Source organism: Castor canadensis, chromosome 13 (assembly GCF_047511655.1).
Source record: "Castor canadensis chromosome 13, mCasCan1.hap1v2, whole genome shotgun sequence".
NCBI classification, from domain to species: Eukaryota; Metazoa; Chordata; class Mammalia; order Rodentia; family Castoridae; genus Castor; species Castor canadensis.
Genome location: NC_133398.1, coordinates 44,382,691 through 44,400,273, shown reverse-complemented (window position 1 = coordinate 44,400,273; position 17,583 = coordinate 44,382,691). Strand labels below are relative to the sequence as shown.

Sequence of the window (17,583 nt, the reverse complement as noted above, 5' to 3'; positions counted from 1 at the left end):
GGATTATTTTCACCTAAGTAGCCTCTAGATAGTCTATGCAGTTTGATCATGACTCAACTTCAATTTCTTCATGTCACACAGATATGTATATGAGTCAGTAGGTGGCTGGACATACTGTTGTAAGGAATTTGCAAGTCTGAGTTAATCTTCTGCCTAATCATTATTTATTGATTATATTGTAAAGTGGATTAAGGATATTAAAACAATTTAAACTATGTGGTGCACAATACAATGAAGTTAACATGGCAACCAAATTTCTGCTTCTTTTGGTCCATTTCGATTAGGCACAAAATCCTTGACCTATTTTTAATATGGACAGTTACCTTCTGAACTATATTGGAATTAATATCATTAACAAATTTGCATTTTTGTTGTCTTCTAATAGCTAAGGTAAAGCTTCCTTAAAATGCGAAGTATTCTCTTGATTATGCCAGCTCTCTTCTTATTTTGCTAAGGCTATAAATAAATCTTTCTATTTAAGGCCTGCATTATATCAACCCACCTGCTTCTCTAGAAGAGAAAAAAAAATCAGAATCATCCAAAATGCAGATTGCTGTCAGCTTGTGATTATGTGAATGCTAAGACTTAACTTCTAAAGTGTTATATGAGATGGGCTGGAGGTTTTTTTTTTACAAACAATTTCTAGTTTAACAATTACTCAAGAATTTCTGAGTACCAATGTAAGAAGACATCCTGGGAAAGTGCATTCATTGATGAGGCATGGTAGCAGCTCAAAGGTGACAGTGGTGACTTGGCAGGTGGGAGAATGAAGGATCACTTCAATTGTGCCATCAGAAAGGCAGGCAGGAATGTGGGAGCACATGGGAACTTTCCTCTGCCTATGGCTATCTCAGGGAGTTAGAATAGTGGTTCCTCCTTATCCATGGTTTGCTCCTGTGGTTCTGATTACCCCAGGCCAACTTCCATCTGAAAATACTAAATGAATATACGGGCATGGAACATGCGTGAGCGTGCATATTTACATAGCTTTCATTAAATTATATTATTATAATTGTTCTACTTTATTCTTAGTGGTGTTAACCTCCTACTGTGCCTAATTTATAAATTAAACCTTGCCAATAGGTATGCTTGTATAGGAAAAAAAACAGTATGTAAAGGATTTGATACTATCTGCAATTTCAGGTATCTACTGCAGGTCTTGGCACTTATTCCATGAGGTAAGGGAATCTACTTTAGCCCCTGCTATTGTCCTCTCTCTTATTCAGGATGTTTTCTGGGAGCTGGAGTGGGGGAGAGAGAAGAGATTTTAAAGACTCTGGTAAATTGAAGGAGGGCAGTCTAGGACACATGTAAGCTTGTTCTGATCAGGTTCCCATCTTTGGAAAGAGGAACAAACCTCAGTCCTGTTGTAGAAAAATAAACCTTTTACATACATCTTAAGCATGTCTTTTATTGTTGTTGCCAATAGTTCATCATAGGCCACCTGTTGAAAAGGTCACACAAGATAAGGAGTTTCCAGTCCCTAACATGTTTTTGAGAAAACACACAGCAACATTTGCTGGTTACAAGCAGACAGCAAATTTCAGATTTGAGAACCTGTCATTAATTGTTGGTTTACAACATCACTTTCTTAGCTAAACCTTGCAGGCCTAGACTTATGACGCCTAGAAACAGTGTTTATTAGGTAAAGTTAGCAAAAAAAAAAAAAAGAAAATCAGCTTTCACTTTATCTTGTTGGCTTGTGTTCTGACTTTTTCTCAATAGTTATACTTTTGCTGGGGCACAAGTGAGAGAAGGCTTTCTTGGGAATGGCTTTGTAGAGGTGAAGGGGAGTCACTGAGAGATCCATGTTAAGTGTTTGCCAAAGTATCAAGTATCTCTGCTGCCTAACAAAAATATAACATTTTAAAATCAGGTCAAAAAATAATTCATTTCTCAAAGTTTTTTCATACATAAGGGTGGAATAACTATAAAACTCTGCCATCAGAAAATTATCAAGGGTTTTAGCCAAAAAGAATTGAATGGAGCAAAATCAGTGTAAATAATCAAGCATACGATGTATTCCTAGTCTATCAGTGAATGTTGGTTTTGGTAATAAAGATGATAAACTTTTACCTAAGTACCAAGTGCAATGAATGGCTTTGGTCCCAATGATTTTGTTATTGTTTCACAAGCTACAAAATCCATTTGGAATCTCACGTAGGCTATGAGTGGCCAAGATTTGTAGAAGAGGATAAATGTAGAAGCCAATGAAAGTTTAAAAAGAGCATAATCTCTGATTCTTCTTTGAATAGAAAATAGCTATAAAAATGACGAGTAAAGGAAATAGAATTAAAGTGGATTTCAGTGTTTCCCTCCAACCTTTCTCCTAAAATGTTTCTTTGTGGTCAGGTCTTAGCCCTCTAAGCTGAAAATTATTTTTTTTATCTTCTAGAAAGCCTCAAGACACATTCTGTGCTGTTGAAAGCTTCTGTGCAGGGTTTGGGCCCTGAAGATAAAATAAATGTCTGGATATAGAGAAGAAGGAGGCCCCTGGAAGTATGAGTTAATTTACATGGGGCGCTACTCAATTTTATTTCTCTAACATCACATCCTTTCTTTGTTCTTCTAATATAAAAATATATTTCTTCCTATTAGAGTAATGGAAAGTGACAAAAGTCAGGTTTCAATGGAGGTGAAATTTAAACAAACCTTTTTAAAGACTCACAGAAGATTGTAACTTCTAGACTGAACTGAGAACAGAATTTTTTACATAACAGAGAAAAAAGAATCTACTCTAAATAGTATAGAGCAAATCCTGAATTCCTTTGAACTACAGGAATTGCTGGTGATAAGCAAAACTTCTGAGAAAATTGAGCAAAACCAGAATTTTAACAAATGTCCTCAGGAAATAGAAAGTATGAGTCTTAGCAATTTCTGGATAATATTTTCAAACATTAAGAATATTTGAAAAGCACATGATTATAGATGCAATGGAAATGAAAAAGGCTAGAGAAGTGGGTAATACAAGAATCTGGATAAGTAGAAACTGCTATACAAGAACACATTAGACCAAATTAGTTGGGTGAGTTATTTTACCATAGTAATATGTATTTCAGATGTTTGGGCCCATGTATCAATTCTCTTAGACCATAAGGGCTCTGGTTAGGGAATTTTTTCTTATTATAGATTTAATGGTTAGAGAGAGTAAGTATTTCTCTGAAAATGCTTAATAACATACAGCTATTCTTCAACTTAGAACAAAATGCTGAGTCAAACATTTTTATTTCTTCACAGCATATTTTGAAACACACCATTTAGGAAGACAATAACTCAGAGATGTCATACCTAAGGAGAAAAGTTGACCCATGTGCTAGTCTGAGAAGTTATTCTCTACCATGATCAAGTTAAATCTAACAAGGATGTAATCCAAGGTCATAAACAAAATTTCATGCAATCCCTTTGTAAAACTGGGAGCTAAGGTCCCAGAGTTACATTCAGTGGAATGCTGCTTTGTAGCTATAAAAAAGGAACCCAAGATTTGCACCAATAGTGAAAATATAGAAAAGTTAAATGACCATTCAGTTAGCTGTAGATGCATTGCTACATTGCTTCATACAGGAAATAGACAATTCTCCTGGAAATATTTGGTCAATATACTGACATGGTCTGAACACTTATGTGAGTGATGTGTGTATACACTTTTGTAATTGGAGCTCAATTCAAACAATCATTTTATTTTATTCTTTTTAGAAACACTGGGTCAGTAATATTTCAGATGTGTATTACTCTACTTTAATGTTAATCAATTTGAGTTCCATGGAACCCTAGTTAAAAGTTAACAGTTGAGAATAAAAAGTGATGCTTCATGCACAAATAAGTTAGAGAAACCTCGAAGTAAGAAATATTTAACATGGGTCTTGTTTACAGGAATTTCTAGAGGGTTTCTTGGACTTAGATTTTGAACCTTGAAGAGGTGGTATGGAATGCAGCATTTGCCCCATGTTGCAGTCATTGGGACTCTTTTTTGGAAGATTGCTTAGTAACATCTTAACTATTCTATGGATAAGAGTATGGAAACTCTTGAGAGACTCCAATTGCTCATCTTCAAATGGAATAATATATAAATCTTTCAACTAAATCTTTTCATGATGGGTTAACTTTAATTCAATTTAATTTTGCTTGTGTATGTATTTATGTTCAACTTTTATTTTGACAGAAAATAGCAGAGTAACAAAATCCTCTTATACATTGCTCAGTGTTTAAGCTTGCCAGAACTCTCTTGTCTCTCTGGCAATTGATTAACTATTTCCTCTATAAGATGTTGCAAAATTAAAAAGAAGTAGTTTCTCTTTTGGAAGACCATCTCCACACATTGGATTTTTTTTTAACTGAAAGAACCTATTTTATTTGCACATGAGTTAGAATTTTGATAGAATTTTCAGCATACTTTGATTTGTATTGTTAGATATAAATAAGATCACGAATAGGAAATAATGATAAAAGATCTATGATAAACATTAGGATAGTTAAATGAAATACAATGCAAACAGGCAATTACTAGTTTTTGTATCTCATTTTCCTTCCTTTATTAAGGGAGAAATGGATTTAGATGTGTTGCTATCCAATTGGCAAAACAATTTCTGAACTTGTCATTTTTTTAATTGGGGTCAGCTTAATCTGACCCCAATAAGTTTTTAAGGAAACTTAAGGAAGTTTTTAAGGAAAACTTCAAATATTAAAAAAGGTAGTTTTTTGAAAGTCAGGCCCCCGATTTGATATGTTAAGAAGTAAACCTCAGAGACCTTCTTCTCCATCTCACATGCTATCCCAAAGCACACCTTTCTCTAGGACCCTCTCAAATATGAAAAATGTAGAAATTCCCTACTTGTGTCTGTTGATTAAATATATAGTATTTTGCTAATATAGTTGACATTCAATGCTTTCTCAGCTCATATGAATATATGCTTTGAAAGTCATTCATTCAACACTTAGCTGAGAGGAATTATGTTCCTTTAAACTCAATCACTGGTGACAATAGTATGATGCCACTTTTTTAAATACTTGAATGTTTCATTTTGAAAATAACATTAATGTCAACTGCATTGGGCAAATATCCTCTGGTAAATAGGGCAAAAGAATCAGCACAATATAAAATTTTGATAGGGCTATAGTCTTAGTTTTCCTCAGTAGAGAAAGAAATCAGTAAGCATTTTTCATTTCACCTTAGCTTTTTTTCTCACATCATTAAAAACACAACACAATTATCTTACCTACACAAGATAATTTTCAAAATAAAAACCAATATCTACTTGATAAGAAAGCAGGGAAAAAATCCAGGGAGAAATCCTGAAGAAAGGTGACACTGTGTGTACAACATTTGAACAGAGACCGTCAAAGCGGTAGTAGCGTAATCCTCCTTTAGACTGACAGAAATCTAGCCCTCAGGTAGCTAGCATCATTTAAACAGACCCTTAATTACATTACCATCTTGTTATGCATGGATCATTCTGGTTTGTGTTGGCATCTGAGAACTCCTTATTCAGAAACTTTTGAAAACAGAATTATTGATCTTAGCTACTGGGAAATATTACTCAATGATTATATAGAGTGATTACTTCCTCTCCCATTTTGAGTTAACCCATTAGTGGTAACTGGTGAAAGTAAAACCAAAGAGTGGCAAAATAGATTATTTTCATTAATAACACCTACCTTGAGTGTTACAGGTACATTTAGTAGCATATCATCTCCTGGAGAAACTAAGGGATTTGTTACAGTAAACTGGTCCAGTGTGATATTACAAGTATAAAAAAATATTCCATTCTGTATCAAAACTAGGCACATGCCTTTATTTATAGTAACAGAAGATAACAGAGTTGAGCAATTTTGCCTTGGGTCCTGTTTCTTGGCATCCTATATCAGACATACACATCTCTCAATGTATCTCCACCCATACCTCCAGGGATCTAGTCTCAGGCTTATCTGTAGGTAAAGGAAGATGAAATCACACTTGGATCTATAGTGATGAGTAACTAAAAGCACAACCTCTCATTCATATTGCTTTAAAACATATACAGCATATATGTTTCAAAAAAAGAAAAAAGAATATATCTGTTTTTGGTACTGAACCAACAATATGGTATGATGCAAGGCTTTAACAAATGATAATCATAGATACAAATTTTTCTGTTGAGTACGTTTTAGACAAATGTGTCTTTTTAATATGTAAATCCTACACTGTAGGTTGTTCTGTTTTATTTTTTCTTTTGTTTTTGCAGTGGTAGAAAATGCTGAGTTATTGTCCATGAGCATGAGCCAAAGGTTCAGGTTCATTACTGAGATCCCCAGAATGCCAATATTTGCAATGCAAACAATTAGTATCCCACCGTGTGAAGGGCTCTGACACAGGCCTGCCTGCCTCTAGATGGAGAGTCTCCTTAAGTCTTCCTGCTCCCATGGACCCTGCTTTGACACAGGGGCAGCTATAGGAAATTGCCTCTTAACCTAGCCATTTACTATGCCAGATTGTCTTACTGATAACCAACAATGACACAGAGGCAGTAGTGTGAGTGGTGAACCCTCAAATCATTTTCATGTTGAACCTCCTTGGTCCAGCCACCTCCCCTTCCACAACAGCACCATTGTTTTTTCGGGGCACATACTCAAGGTCAATGCTGTTTTTGTGCTTGCCTTTCCCTCGGCTCCACACAAAAAGGAGGAGAAAACAAAATAAAACCACTCCCAGGAATGTGAAACAGCCCATGGCTGTAGATACCAGTATTGTTTTAAGGTCCAGGGAAAAAGTATTGGCATTGGTGCCATTGGAAATGGTATCATTGGAGTCCGTCATGTACATAGGGGTCCTGTTTGCATAAAGGAAGCGGTCTGAAGTGAATCCTTTCACAGTCAAGGAGGCTGTGAAGGTGTCATTCCCAGCAGCGTTGCTAGCAATGCAGACATATATCCCACTGTCTTGATCCTGGGCGAAGCGGATTTCCAAAGTGCCGTCACCTAACACGGTGGCCCTTCCATTGGACTTGGTGGTGATAAAACGCCTCCGGGGTGTCACCCAGGAAATCACAGGCTGTGGGTCTCCATCAGCATTACATTCTAGCTGAACCGTCTGCCCTTCATCCACAAGCAGATGCTGTAACTTCTTTTCACGGATTTTGGGTTTTTTGCAGGTAAAGTAAAAAGAAAGGGCAGTGCTGTGGAAATCCTTGAATGACCTCTCACGGATGGTGTCTGGTCCAGCACACATGGGCTGCTGGCCACCAAACTGCAGGGTGGGCTGTCGCTGCAGGATCCAGAGGAGACGGCAGTCACAGGCCAGAGGGTTGTTGTTAATGCTTAGGACCTCCAAAGCCCTAGGGGAGGAGAAGACGTTCTCTTCCAAAGTTTCCAGCAGGTTCTGGGACACATTGAGCACACGAAGAAAGCGGAGCCCTTGAAAAGAGTGAGGCTCAATGGTGCGGAGCTGGGCCCCTACTATATGAAGCTCTTGAAGGCGGATCAGGTCTGAGAACATGCCTGCTTCTATAGTGCTGATGGGATTATAGGAGAGGTTAAGGTGTGTCAGATATACCAGGTGTTTGAAGGCAAGGAAGGGTACTGTGGACAGGTTGGTATTAGTGATGGAAAGGGATGTGAGGTTGAGACCATAGAGGCTATTGGCAGGCATCATATCCAGTAAAGGCCAATAGTCAATCTCTAGGTGTTTCAGGTGGAACAATCTTTTAAAGGCATACACGGGCATATTGTTGATATTAAGATACTTCAGATGCAGGCTGATGAGGCTGCGGAGGTGGGAGAGGGCTTCTGTTGGTACCGCTGTTAAGTTGCATTTCTCCAGGGTGAGCTGCTCCAAGCTAAGCAGCCCGCTGAAGGCCCTATGTGATATATAAACCAAATCATTGTCCCCTACTTCTAGAGACTTCAGGTTATGCAGATCCTGGAATGTGTAGTCCAGTAAAATGACAATCTTATTTTCGCTAATGTCAAGCTTGGTGAGGTTGGACAGTCCTGTGAATACTCCTAAAGGGACCAACTTCAGGCGATTGCCTTTCAGGCGGAGGGAACGCAGGTTAAACAGATTATTAAATGCTCCTGGTTCCACATTGGCAATGATGTTGTCACTCAAGTCTATTTCCTCCAGAAGAGGGTAGGATATGAATTCTTCAGGGTTGACACTTTTCAACCTGTTTTTGCTGAGGTCCAAGATCTTAGTCTCGATGGGAATGCCCTCTGGGATGGCAATCAACCGCCTCCTGTGGCAGCTAACAGATTTGTTCTGGGCAGAGCACTCACAGCGAGCAGGACAGCCAATGGTGGATCCCATGAAGGTTAACACCACAGCCAGACCCAAGAATGGCTGCCAGCATGATGCGGCCGTGTGAAGCATGACTCCACTTCTTAGTCTACACGTTGGTCACGGGCCTGCATAGATAGGGCAAAAAGAAGGAAGGAAGTTAAGTGAGGATGTAGATGGGTAAAGAGCATAAGTAAGACAGCAAGTATCAAATAAAGATACTGGATTTGTAATCAATCAGATCTGGGGGTGTACCTGAGGGCTTCCATTATGATCTAGCAAGTTATTTCAAGTCTCTACTTCAGGCTTCTTGACTATGAAATGGGGAAAGCAGAGGTGGTAATTATAATAGCTTCCTAGAATTATCATGACAAATTCAGTGTTTGACAACTATAAAGAGACAAATTTAGTGTCTGGCACAGACTGTGAGGCAAAGCAGCATACATTTCACACACAAAAGGCTCTATTTTGAATTCAAATGAGAGAAACAGAGGTCAATGGCTAAGAGGAAACCAGTTCTGTGTGTAAATGAATGCATCTCGATGTTTGGGATCTCATTCTCTATCCAAAATGAAACTAACAGAACTTGCATTCAATATCAGGCACTTTGGTTCAATATGCAACACAAAATGACATCCACATTCAGATATTCAAACTTCTTTCCTTTATATGTATACATTTCATGTATATATTACCATGTGGGCAATATACCATAAAATTATGTTTGTAAAATATATACATGAGAAAAAACAGAAGTAGTAAAATGAAAAATAACAAAACACTGTTATATAGTTAAGCATAAGAGGTAAAACTATAATAATAAAACAATATCATATTGCACAAAATGTATAGTTAACAGAGTAAGGAGTTATATCTAAACATATTTGTAAAACATTTTGTAGTAAAGATGTCTTGTGTTAAAAATTCAGTGAGACAAATATAAATAATTGGGTACTTAGTAGGCACAGTTGCATTTCAACTTCTTCCTATAAAACAAATTCCAGATGAATTAAGGATTAAAATGTAAGAATAAAATTATACTAGAAAAAATTCAATAACTTTATAATATTTGAGTTAAGAAGCATTTCCTATGAATTAAGCTCAAATGCAGGAAGGAAAAAATAATCAATTATATGCATTTAAAAATACTGGCATAATAAGCAAGCAACAAAGAAGCAATTGCTAAACTGGAGAATATATTTTAAATTCATGTAATTCATAATGAAGTAAAGACAATAAACAAACAGCTGTTGTTAATCAACAGGGAAAAAAGACAAGTGCCAATAGAAAACTAGGCAATGAGTATAATAAAAACTAAAAATAGCTAACAAATACATGAAAAGATGATCAATTTCACTAGTAAAAAATGCAAATTATGCAATAGGGGTATGTAGTGTTTTGCTGTTAAACTGAGGAAATTTAATAACTATTTTTAGGGATAATTAACAAGGTTAGGAAGAAATGAATATGCACATAGTGATATAAAAAATACAAACTGGTGCAACTTTCAGGAGTTTCAAGTGCAGCCATGAGGAGGTCAACTGATATGCTGATTTTAAATATATCTCAGTTTAACATCTTTACTCTTTTGATTCATTGTTTTGCTATTTCTGGAAATGCAGCATTAAGAAATAATTGAACTGATAAGTATATGCATTTGCCACTGGTTTGTCTGTGATAGATGAAAGCTGAAAGTGTGTAATAGTAAGAACTCAGCTTTCTAAGTTATCTTATAGCTATATACCATAAAATTTAGGTCTGTATTACACAGAAAAATGAAATATACTCCCATTTGAGTGTATGAACATGTATATATATGTACATGAAGGTTATGACTCATAAGTTAGGAATATGTTTAATATTTATAAGACACAGATCTTTTCCCAGTAATTATAGTATTTATCATTCCCACTAGCAATCTTTGAGAGTTTCAAGTGGTCTACATGCCTGCCAACATGGGTATTTTCAGTCACTTACATGCTTACCATTCTAGTTACTATGTTGTATTGAATTCTTGCATTTTCCCTAAATAGAGATACGGAGTATCTTTTCGTGTTTGAATTGTTCATTTATATAGATTCTTTGGTATGTTTTATGTTCAAATATTTTGTATTTTATTATTGAAATGTAAAAGTTATTTAAATATGCTAAATGCCAGTTCCCTATTAGATATAGGCATTGTGACTATTTTCTGCTTGCCTGTGGGAGGTTATTCCTCCCTATACCTATCTAGATTTTCAAGTGTATTTCTTTGGTTATTTTTATTTATAGTGGTGTTTGAGTTTGAGGTCAGGGCCTCATGCTTACTTAGGCAGATGCTCTACCATTCAACCCACACCCCAGTCCCTTTTTAACCATAGTTATTCTTCAGATAGGGTCTCACATTTTTTGCCTAAGGCCAGCCTCAGACCTCTATCCTCCTACCTATGGCCTGCCATGTAGCTGTGATCACAAGTGTGCATCACCATGCTTGGTTTATTGATTGAGATGTGGATCTTGCTAACTTTTTGCCCTAGCTGGTCTCAAACCAGTGTCCTCCTAATCTCTGCATCTTGAGAAGTTAAGATTATAATGGTAAGCCACCATGCTAGGCTTTGTTTTTTCTTAAAAAAAGAGTTTCCTTTGCTGGGCAATTTTATATGCTTAAATCTCAATGGCTTAGATAAAATGAGCTAATTCCTCAAGGGAAAAAAAAAAAACCCCTACCATATCACATAATAAGAAATCAATATTTTGAAAGCTCTATACTATGAAAAAATTGAAATCATAACTTTAAAACAAAAAAATCTATACTCAAATGGTTTTACTCTCTGCTATGATTTGAATGTCTCCCATAAAATTTTTGTGTTGGAAATTAAAACCCCAATGCAATAATTTTCTGAGGTAGAACTTTGTGGGACATGTTTAGGTCATGAAGAATTTGGCTTCATGAATAGACTAATACACACTATAGTAGTACTTGATCTCTGACTCTTTTTTGCCTTCTGATTGACTTTCAGACTTGGTATGACACAGCCCTCATTATTTGCCAGCTCCTTAATCCTGGACTTCATACTTTCAGAGCTGAGGATTCCCCATGTAAATCATAGGCACAATTCCTACAGCAGCTCTCAAAGGGAATGGGGAGGACAAAGGACTTAGGCTGGTAATTGAGAGGTGAAAGATCAGAGGTAGCCAATAGTGAGGAACTTGAATGAAGATTTCACATGTGCCCACAGTAGAAGAAATAGAGATTTGAGTTTGGGTCCATCCAAGTTAACTACCACGTGGAAAATACTTAAATTTGTTTCTTCTAAATTTTGCAGTAGAATCGGTGGTCCAGAAAGATGTACCATGAACATTTTCCTCTTCTGCATTATCCTCACAAGGAATTAGAGGTGTGCTTATTCCAGTTTGAAAATGTGCTATTAGGAGTTAATTTTAAAAGTTGACCACACTAGGTCACGCATGAAGAAAGGGCTTGGGAATAACCCTGTAACATAAGTTTTTAGAGCTTATACTTTTTAAAGTAATACTAGGCATGTATTACTTTAACTGCATTTCCTTCATTTTGACTAAAAATAATTATAGACCAAAAGGAAATAATAATCATCAATTTGTATGCACCCAATGTCAACGCACCCAATTTCATCAAACATACCCTGAAAGACCTAATAGCATATATTAACGCCAACGCAGTGGTTGTGGGAGACTTTAACACCCCATTATCATCAATAGATAGGTCATCCAAACAAAAAATCAATAAAGATATCCAAGATCTAAAATATACAATAGATCAAATGGACCTACTTGATTTCTACAGAACATTTCACCTAACTTCTACACAATATACATTCTTCTCAGGAGCCCATGGAACCTTCTCCAAAATAGATCATATCCTAGGGTACAAAGCAAGCCTCAGCAAATATAAGAAAATAGAAATTATACCATGCATACTATCTGATCACAATGCAGTAAAAGTAGAACTCAACAACAAAAGTAAAGACAAAAAACATGCAAACAGCTGGAAACTAAATAACTCACTACTTAATGAACAATGGATCATCAATGAAATAAAAGAGGAAATTAAAAAGTTCCTGGAAGTCAATGAAAATGAAAACACAACCTACCAGAACCTACGGGACATAGCTAAGGCAGTCCTGAGAGGAAAGTTTATAGCCATCAGTGCATACATTAAAAAGACTGAAAGGTCCCAAATCAATGACCTAATGATACATCTCAAACTCCTAGAAAAACAAGAACAAGCAAATCCCAAAACAAATAGAAAGAGAGAAATAATAAAAATAAGAGCTGAAATCAATGAAATAGAAACCAAAAAAACCATACAAAGAATTAATGAAACAAAAAGTGGGTTCTTTGAAAAAATAAACAAGATCAATAGATCCCTGGCAAACCTGACTAAAATGAGGAGAGAAAAAACCAAAGTTAGTAGAATCAGGAATGCAAAAGGGGAGATAACAACAAACACCATGGAGGTCCAGGAAATCATCAGAGACTACTTTGAGAACCTATATTCAAATAAATTTGAAAATCTTAAAGAAATGGACAGATTTCTAGATACATATGATCACCAAAACTGAACCAAGAGGAAATTAATCACCTGAATAGATCTATAACACAAAATGAAATTAAAGCAGCAATCAAGAGTCTCCCCAAAAAGAAAAGTCCAGGACCTGATGGATTCTCTGCTGAATTCTATCAGACCTTTAAAGAAGAACTGACACCAACCCTCCTTAAAATGTTCCACAAAATAGAAAGGGAAGGAAAACTGCCAAACACATTTTGTGAAGCCAGTATTACACTTATCCCAAAACCAGGCAAAGAAACTTCCACAAAGGAGAGCTATTGGCCAATCTCCTTAATGAACATTGATGCACAAATCCTCAACAAAATAATGGCAAACCGAATTCAGCAACACATCAAAAAGATTATTCACCACGACCAGGTAGGCTTCATCCCAGGGATGCAGGGGTGGTTCAACATATGAAAATCAATAAACGTAATAAACCACATTAACAGAAGCAAAGACAAAAACCACTTGATCATCTCAATAGATGCAGAAAAAGCCTTTGATAAGATCCAACATCATTTCATGATAAAAGCTCTAAGAAAACTAGGAATAGAAGGAAAGTACCTCACCATTATAAAAGCTATATATGACAAACCTACAGCCAGCATTATACTAAACAGAGAAAAACTGAAACCATTTCCTCTAAAATCAGGAACCAGACAAGGATGCCCACTATCTCCACTCCTATTCAACATAGTACTGGAATTCCTAGCCAGAGCAATTAGGCAAGAAGAAGGAATAAAAGGAATACGAATAGGTAAAGAAACTGTCAAAATATCCCTATTTGCAGACGACATGATCCTATACCTTAAAGACCCAAAAAACTCAACTCAGAAGCTTCTAGACATCATCAATAGCTACAGCAAGGTAGCAGGATATAAAATCCACATAGAAAAATCATTAACATTTCTATACATTAACAATGAGCAAACTGAAAAAGAATGTATGAAAACAATTCCATTTACAATAGCCTCAAAAAAAATCAAATACCTAGGTGTAAACCTAACAAAAGATGTGAAAGACCTCTACAAGGAAAACTGTACACTTCTGAAGAAAGAGATTGAGGAAGATTATAGAAAGTGGAGAGATCTCCCATGCTCATGGATTGGTAGAATCAACATAGTAACAATGTCTATACTCCCAAAAGTAATCTACATGTTTAATGCAATTCCCATCAAAATTCCAATGACATTCATTAAAGAGATTGAAAAATCTACTGTTAAATTTATATGGAAACACAAGAGGCCACGAATAGCCAAGGCAATACTCAGTCAAAAGAACAATGCTGGAGGTATCACAATACCTGACTTCAAACTATATTACAAAGCAATAACAATAAAAACAGCATGGTACTGGCACAAAAACAGACATGAAGACCAGTGGAACAGAATAGAGGACCCAGATATGAAGCCACACAACTATAACCAACTTGTCTTTGACAAATGAGCTAAAAGTATACAATGGAGAAATAGCAGCCTCTTTAACTAAAACTGCTGGGAAAACTGGTTAGCAGTCTTCAAAAAACTGAAACTAGATCTATGTATATCACCCTACACCAATATTAACTCAAAATGGATCAAGATCTTAATATCAGACTACAAACTCTAAAGTTGATACAGGAAAGAGTAGGAACTACTCTGGAGTTAGTAGGTATAGGTAAGAACTTTCTCAACGAAACCCCAGCAGCACAGCAACTAAGAGATAGCATAGATAAATGGGACCTCATAAAACTAAAAAGCTTCTGTTCATCAAAAGAAATGGTCTCTAAACTGAAGAGTACACCCACAGAGTGGGAGAAAATATTTGCCAGCTACACATCAGACAAAGGACTGATAATATATATATAGGGAACTTAAAAAACTAAATTCTCCCAAAACTAATGACCAATAAAGAAATGGGCAAGTGAACTAAACAGAACTTTCTCAAAAGAAGAAATTCAAATGGCTAAAAAACACATGAAAAAATGCTCACCATCTCTAGCAATAAAGGAAATGCAAATTAAAAGCACACTAAGATTCCACCTCACCCCTGTTAGAATAGCCATCATTAGCAACACCACCAACAACAGGTGTTGGCGAGGATGCGGGGGAAAAAGGAACCCTCTTACACTGTTGGTGGGAATGTAAACTAGTACAACCATTCGAAAAAAATTTGGAGGCTACTTAATAAGCTAAACATTGATCTACCATATGATCTAGCAATACCACTCTTGGGAATATATCCAAAAGACTGTGACACAGGTTACTCCAGAGGCACCTGCACACCCATGTTTATTGCGGCACTATTCACAATAGCCAAGTTATGGAAACAGCCAAGATGCCCCACCACTGATGAATGGATTAAGAAAATGTGGTATCTATACACAATGGAATTTTATGCAGCCATCAAGAAGAATGAAATGTTATCATTCGCCAGTAAATGGATAGAATTGGAGAACATCATTCTGAGTGAGGTTAGCCTGGCCCAAAAGACCAAAAATTGTATGTTCTCCCTCATATGTGGACATTAGATCAAGGGCAAACACAACAAGGGGATTGGATTATGAGCACATGATAAAAGCGAGAGCACACAAGGGAGGGGTGAGGATAGGTAAGACACCTAAAAAATTAGCTAGCATTTGTTGCCCTTACCACAGAGAAACTAAAACAGATACCTTAAAAGCAACTGAGGCAAATAGGAAAAGGGGACCAGCAACTAGAGAAAAGGTTAGATCAAAAAGAATTAACCTAGAAGGTAACACACATGCACAGGAAATTAATGTGAGTCAATTCTCTGTTTGGCTATCCTTATCTCAACCAGCAAAAACACTTGTTCTTTCCTATTATTGCTTATATTCTCTCTTCAACAAAATTAGAGATAAGGGCAAAATAGTTTTTGCTGGGTATTGAGGGGGTGGGGAGGAGAGGGAGGGGATGGTGTGGGTTGTAAGGGAGGGGGTAGGGGCAGGAGGGAGAAATGACCCAATACTTGTATGCACATATGAATAATAAAACAATAAAAATTAAAAAAAATAATTCAGTAAAAATAGTTTTCTAATTTGTGTTTCCTTCTATGACCCATGATATGCTTAGGATTTAGTTGATTTGAAAATATTTAGACTCTTTCTAGATGTCCTATATATTTTTATTTCTAATTTAGTTCTGTTGTGGATAAGAAAATACTATAAAATTTCAACCTTTGAATTCTACTGAGATAATTTTATTAGATCAGTATATGATCAACCTTAGTGATTATTTCCTATGCACTTGAAATGGATGTATATTTGCATTGGGAGGCATATTGGTCTCTAAATGTCTTTATGGTTATTGTGGTTGGCTGTGTTGTTTAGATCTTCTAAATCTCTATTAAATTTTTTCAAAGTTAATCTATTAATTACTGAGAGATGTATGTTAAAACCTGCAATTATGAATGTGAAATGTTCTGTCCCTTCCTAAATTCTGTTAGTTTTGTGTCATGTGTGTTGAAGCTCTGATGTTAAGAACATGTTTAATTTTGGGTCTACTGATATTTTATTGTTGGGAAGAATCCATCATTGTCTGAAGTAATAGTCCTTGTCTTTAAGTCATTTAAAATTTTTTTGGGTTTATTTCTTTTTAGTCCATTCATTATTTTTCAGAAATGAAATATGTGAATAATTTTCATGAAAAACTTGAATAAAAGAATCCTTGTGATAATAAAAAAACAAACTTAATTCCATTTTGGAACTAAGATCTTTACAAAATAACCTGTTAAAAATCTGCTTGCTGTTCTAGTCTAGTATATTGAGAAATAGCAGCCTCTGGTTATTAATTCCAAAGCTGGAATTATTTTCAAATAATTAATTTCTAATGTTCACAGTATACTGGAAACATACCTGAAGCCTAACATTTCTCTGGCAGCAAAAAGGGAAATGACAATAGTCAATAAAACAGCACTCCAGGAAATATCCAAACAGTCACTATTTGCTTTGCTATTGGTGATTCTCTATCTTGCACCAATAATTTTTCCACTGTATTATCTTTTTCATGGATTCATAGGATATTTTTCAGCCATTTTCTTTGAGCTACTGAGTCATCTGAACCAAACTGTGATGTGACATTTTGGATGGTTAAGGTAGCCATCCTTGCTTTCTTAAACTTGATTTTTTCATAGTGTATCTCTTTTTATACCTTTATTTTATTTCTGACAAGTTTGTCTTGCTGGTAACATGTGGTTAGTTTGTGCTTTTGAATCCAGTCTGATGGTCTATGTCTTTTGTTATATTACTTTGTCCATTTAAATGTAATGTAATTGATGAGGTCACATTTAAAGATGGTATTTTGCTGAAGTGTCTGTCGAATTTTTTTTCATGTCTTTTTCCTTTCTTGCCTTATTCTGCTTAACTTATTTTACTTTTTTAGTATTATATATTAACTTCTTTTTGGCTTTTTAATCTACATTTATTTCTTATTTTTATTTGTTGCTCTAGCAATTACAGTAAACATTTTTTAATTTATCACAATCTACTTAAACTCAGTATTTGTTGTAAACTTAATATTTGTTCCCTAAAGACAAATAGGCTAACAAGCTTGGCCCAGCCCATGGAATTATGAAAACATCTAGGTCAGACCTAGTGGAAAGACCTTAGGTCACTGGATGTGTGCCCTTAAAGGGGATATTGAGACCTGATCCCCTTCTCTCTCCTTTTGCTTCCCAGCTTCCATTAGGTGAACAGACCTCCTCTGCTTCATATTCCTGTCATGATGTACTTTGCTGTCACAGACATAAGGAGCAAAGCTAAGGAATC

At 35.8% G+C, this 17,583-nt stretch overlaps 1 protein-coding gene across 36 annotated transcripts in view; it reads right to left on the bottom strand.

Moving 5' to 3' along the window:
- Positions 1-610: 610 nt before the first annotated feature.
- Positions 611-17,583, bottom strand: part of Lingo2 (leucine rich repeat and Ig domain containing 2) — a 1,208,229-nt gene continuing 1,191,256 nt past the window's right edge. For all 36 annotated transcript variants that reach the window (XM_074051650.1, XM_074051641.1, XM_074051634.1 and 33 more), the window contains one exon: positions 611-8,376. In XM_074051650.1, coding sequence (XP_073907751.1) covers positions 6,521-8,341 — 1,821 coding nt within the window. In that variant the 5' untranslated portion in view covers positions 8,342-8,376 and the 3' untranslated portion in view covers positions 611-6,520. The remainder of the gene's footprint in view (positions 8,377-17,583) is intronic.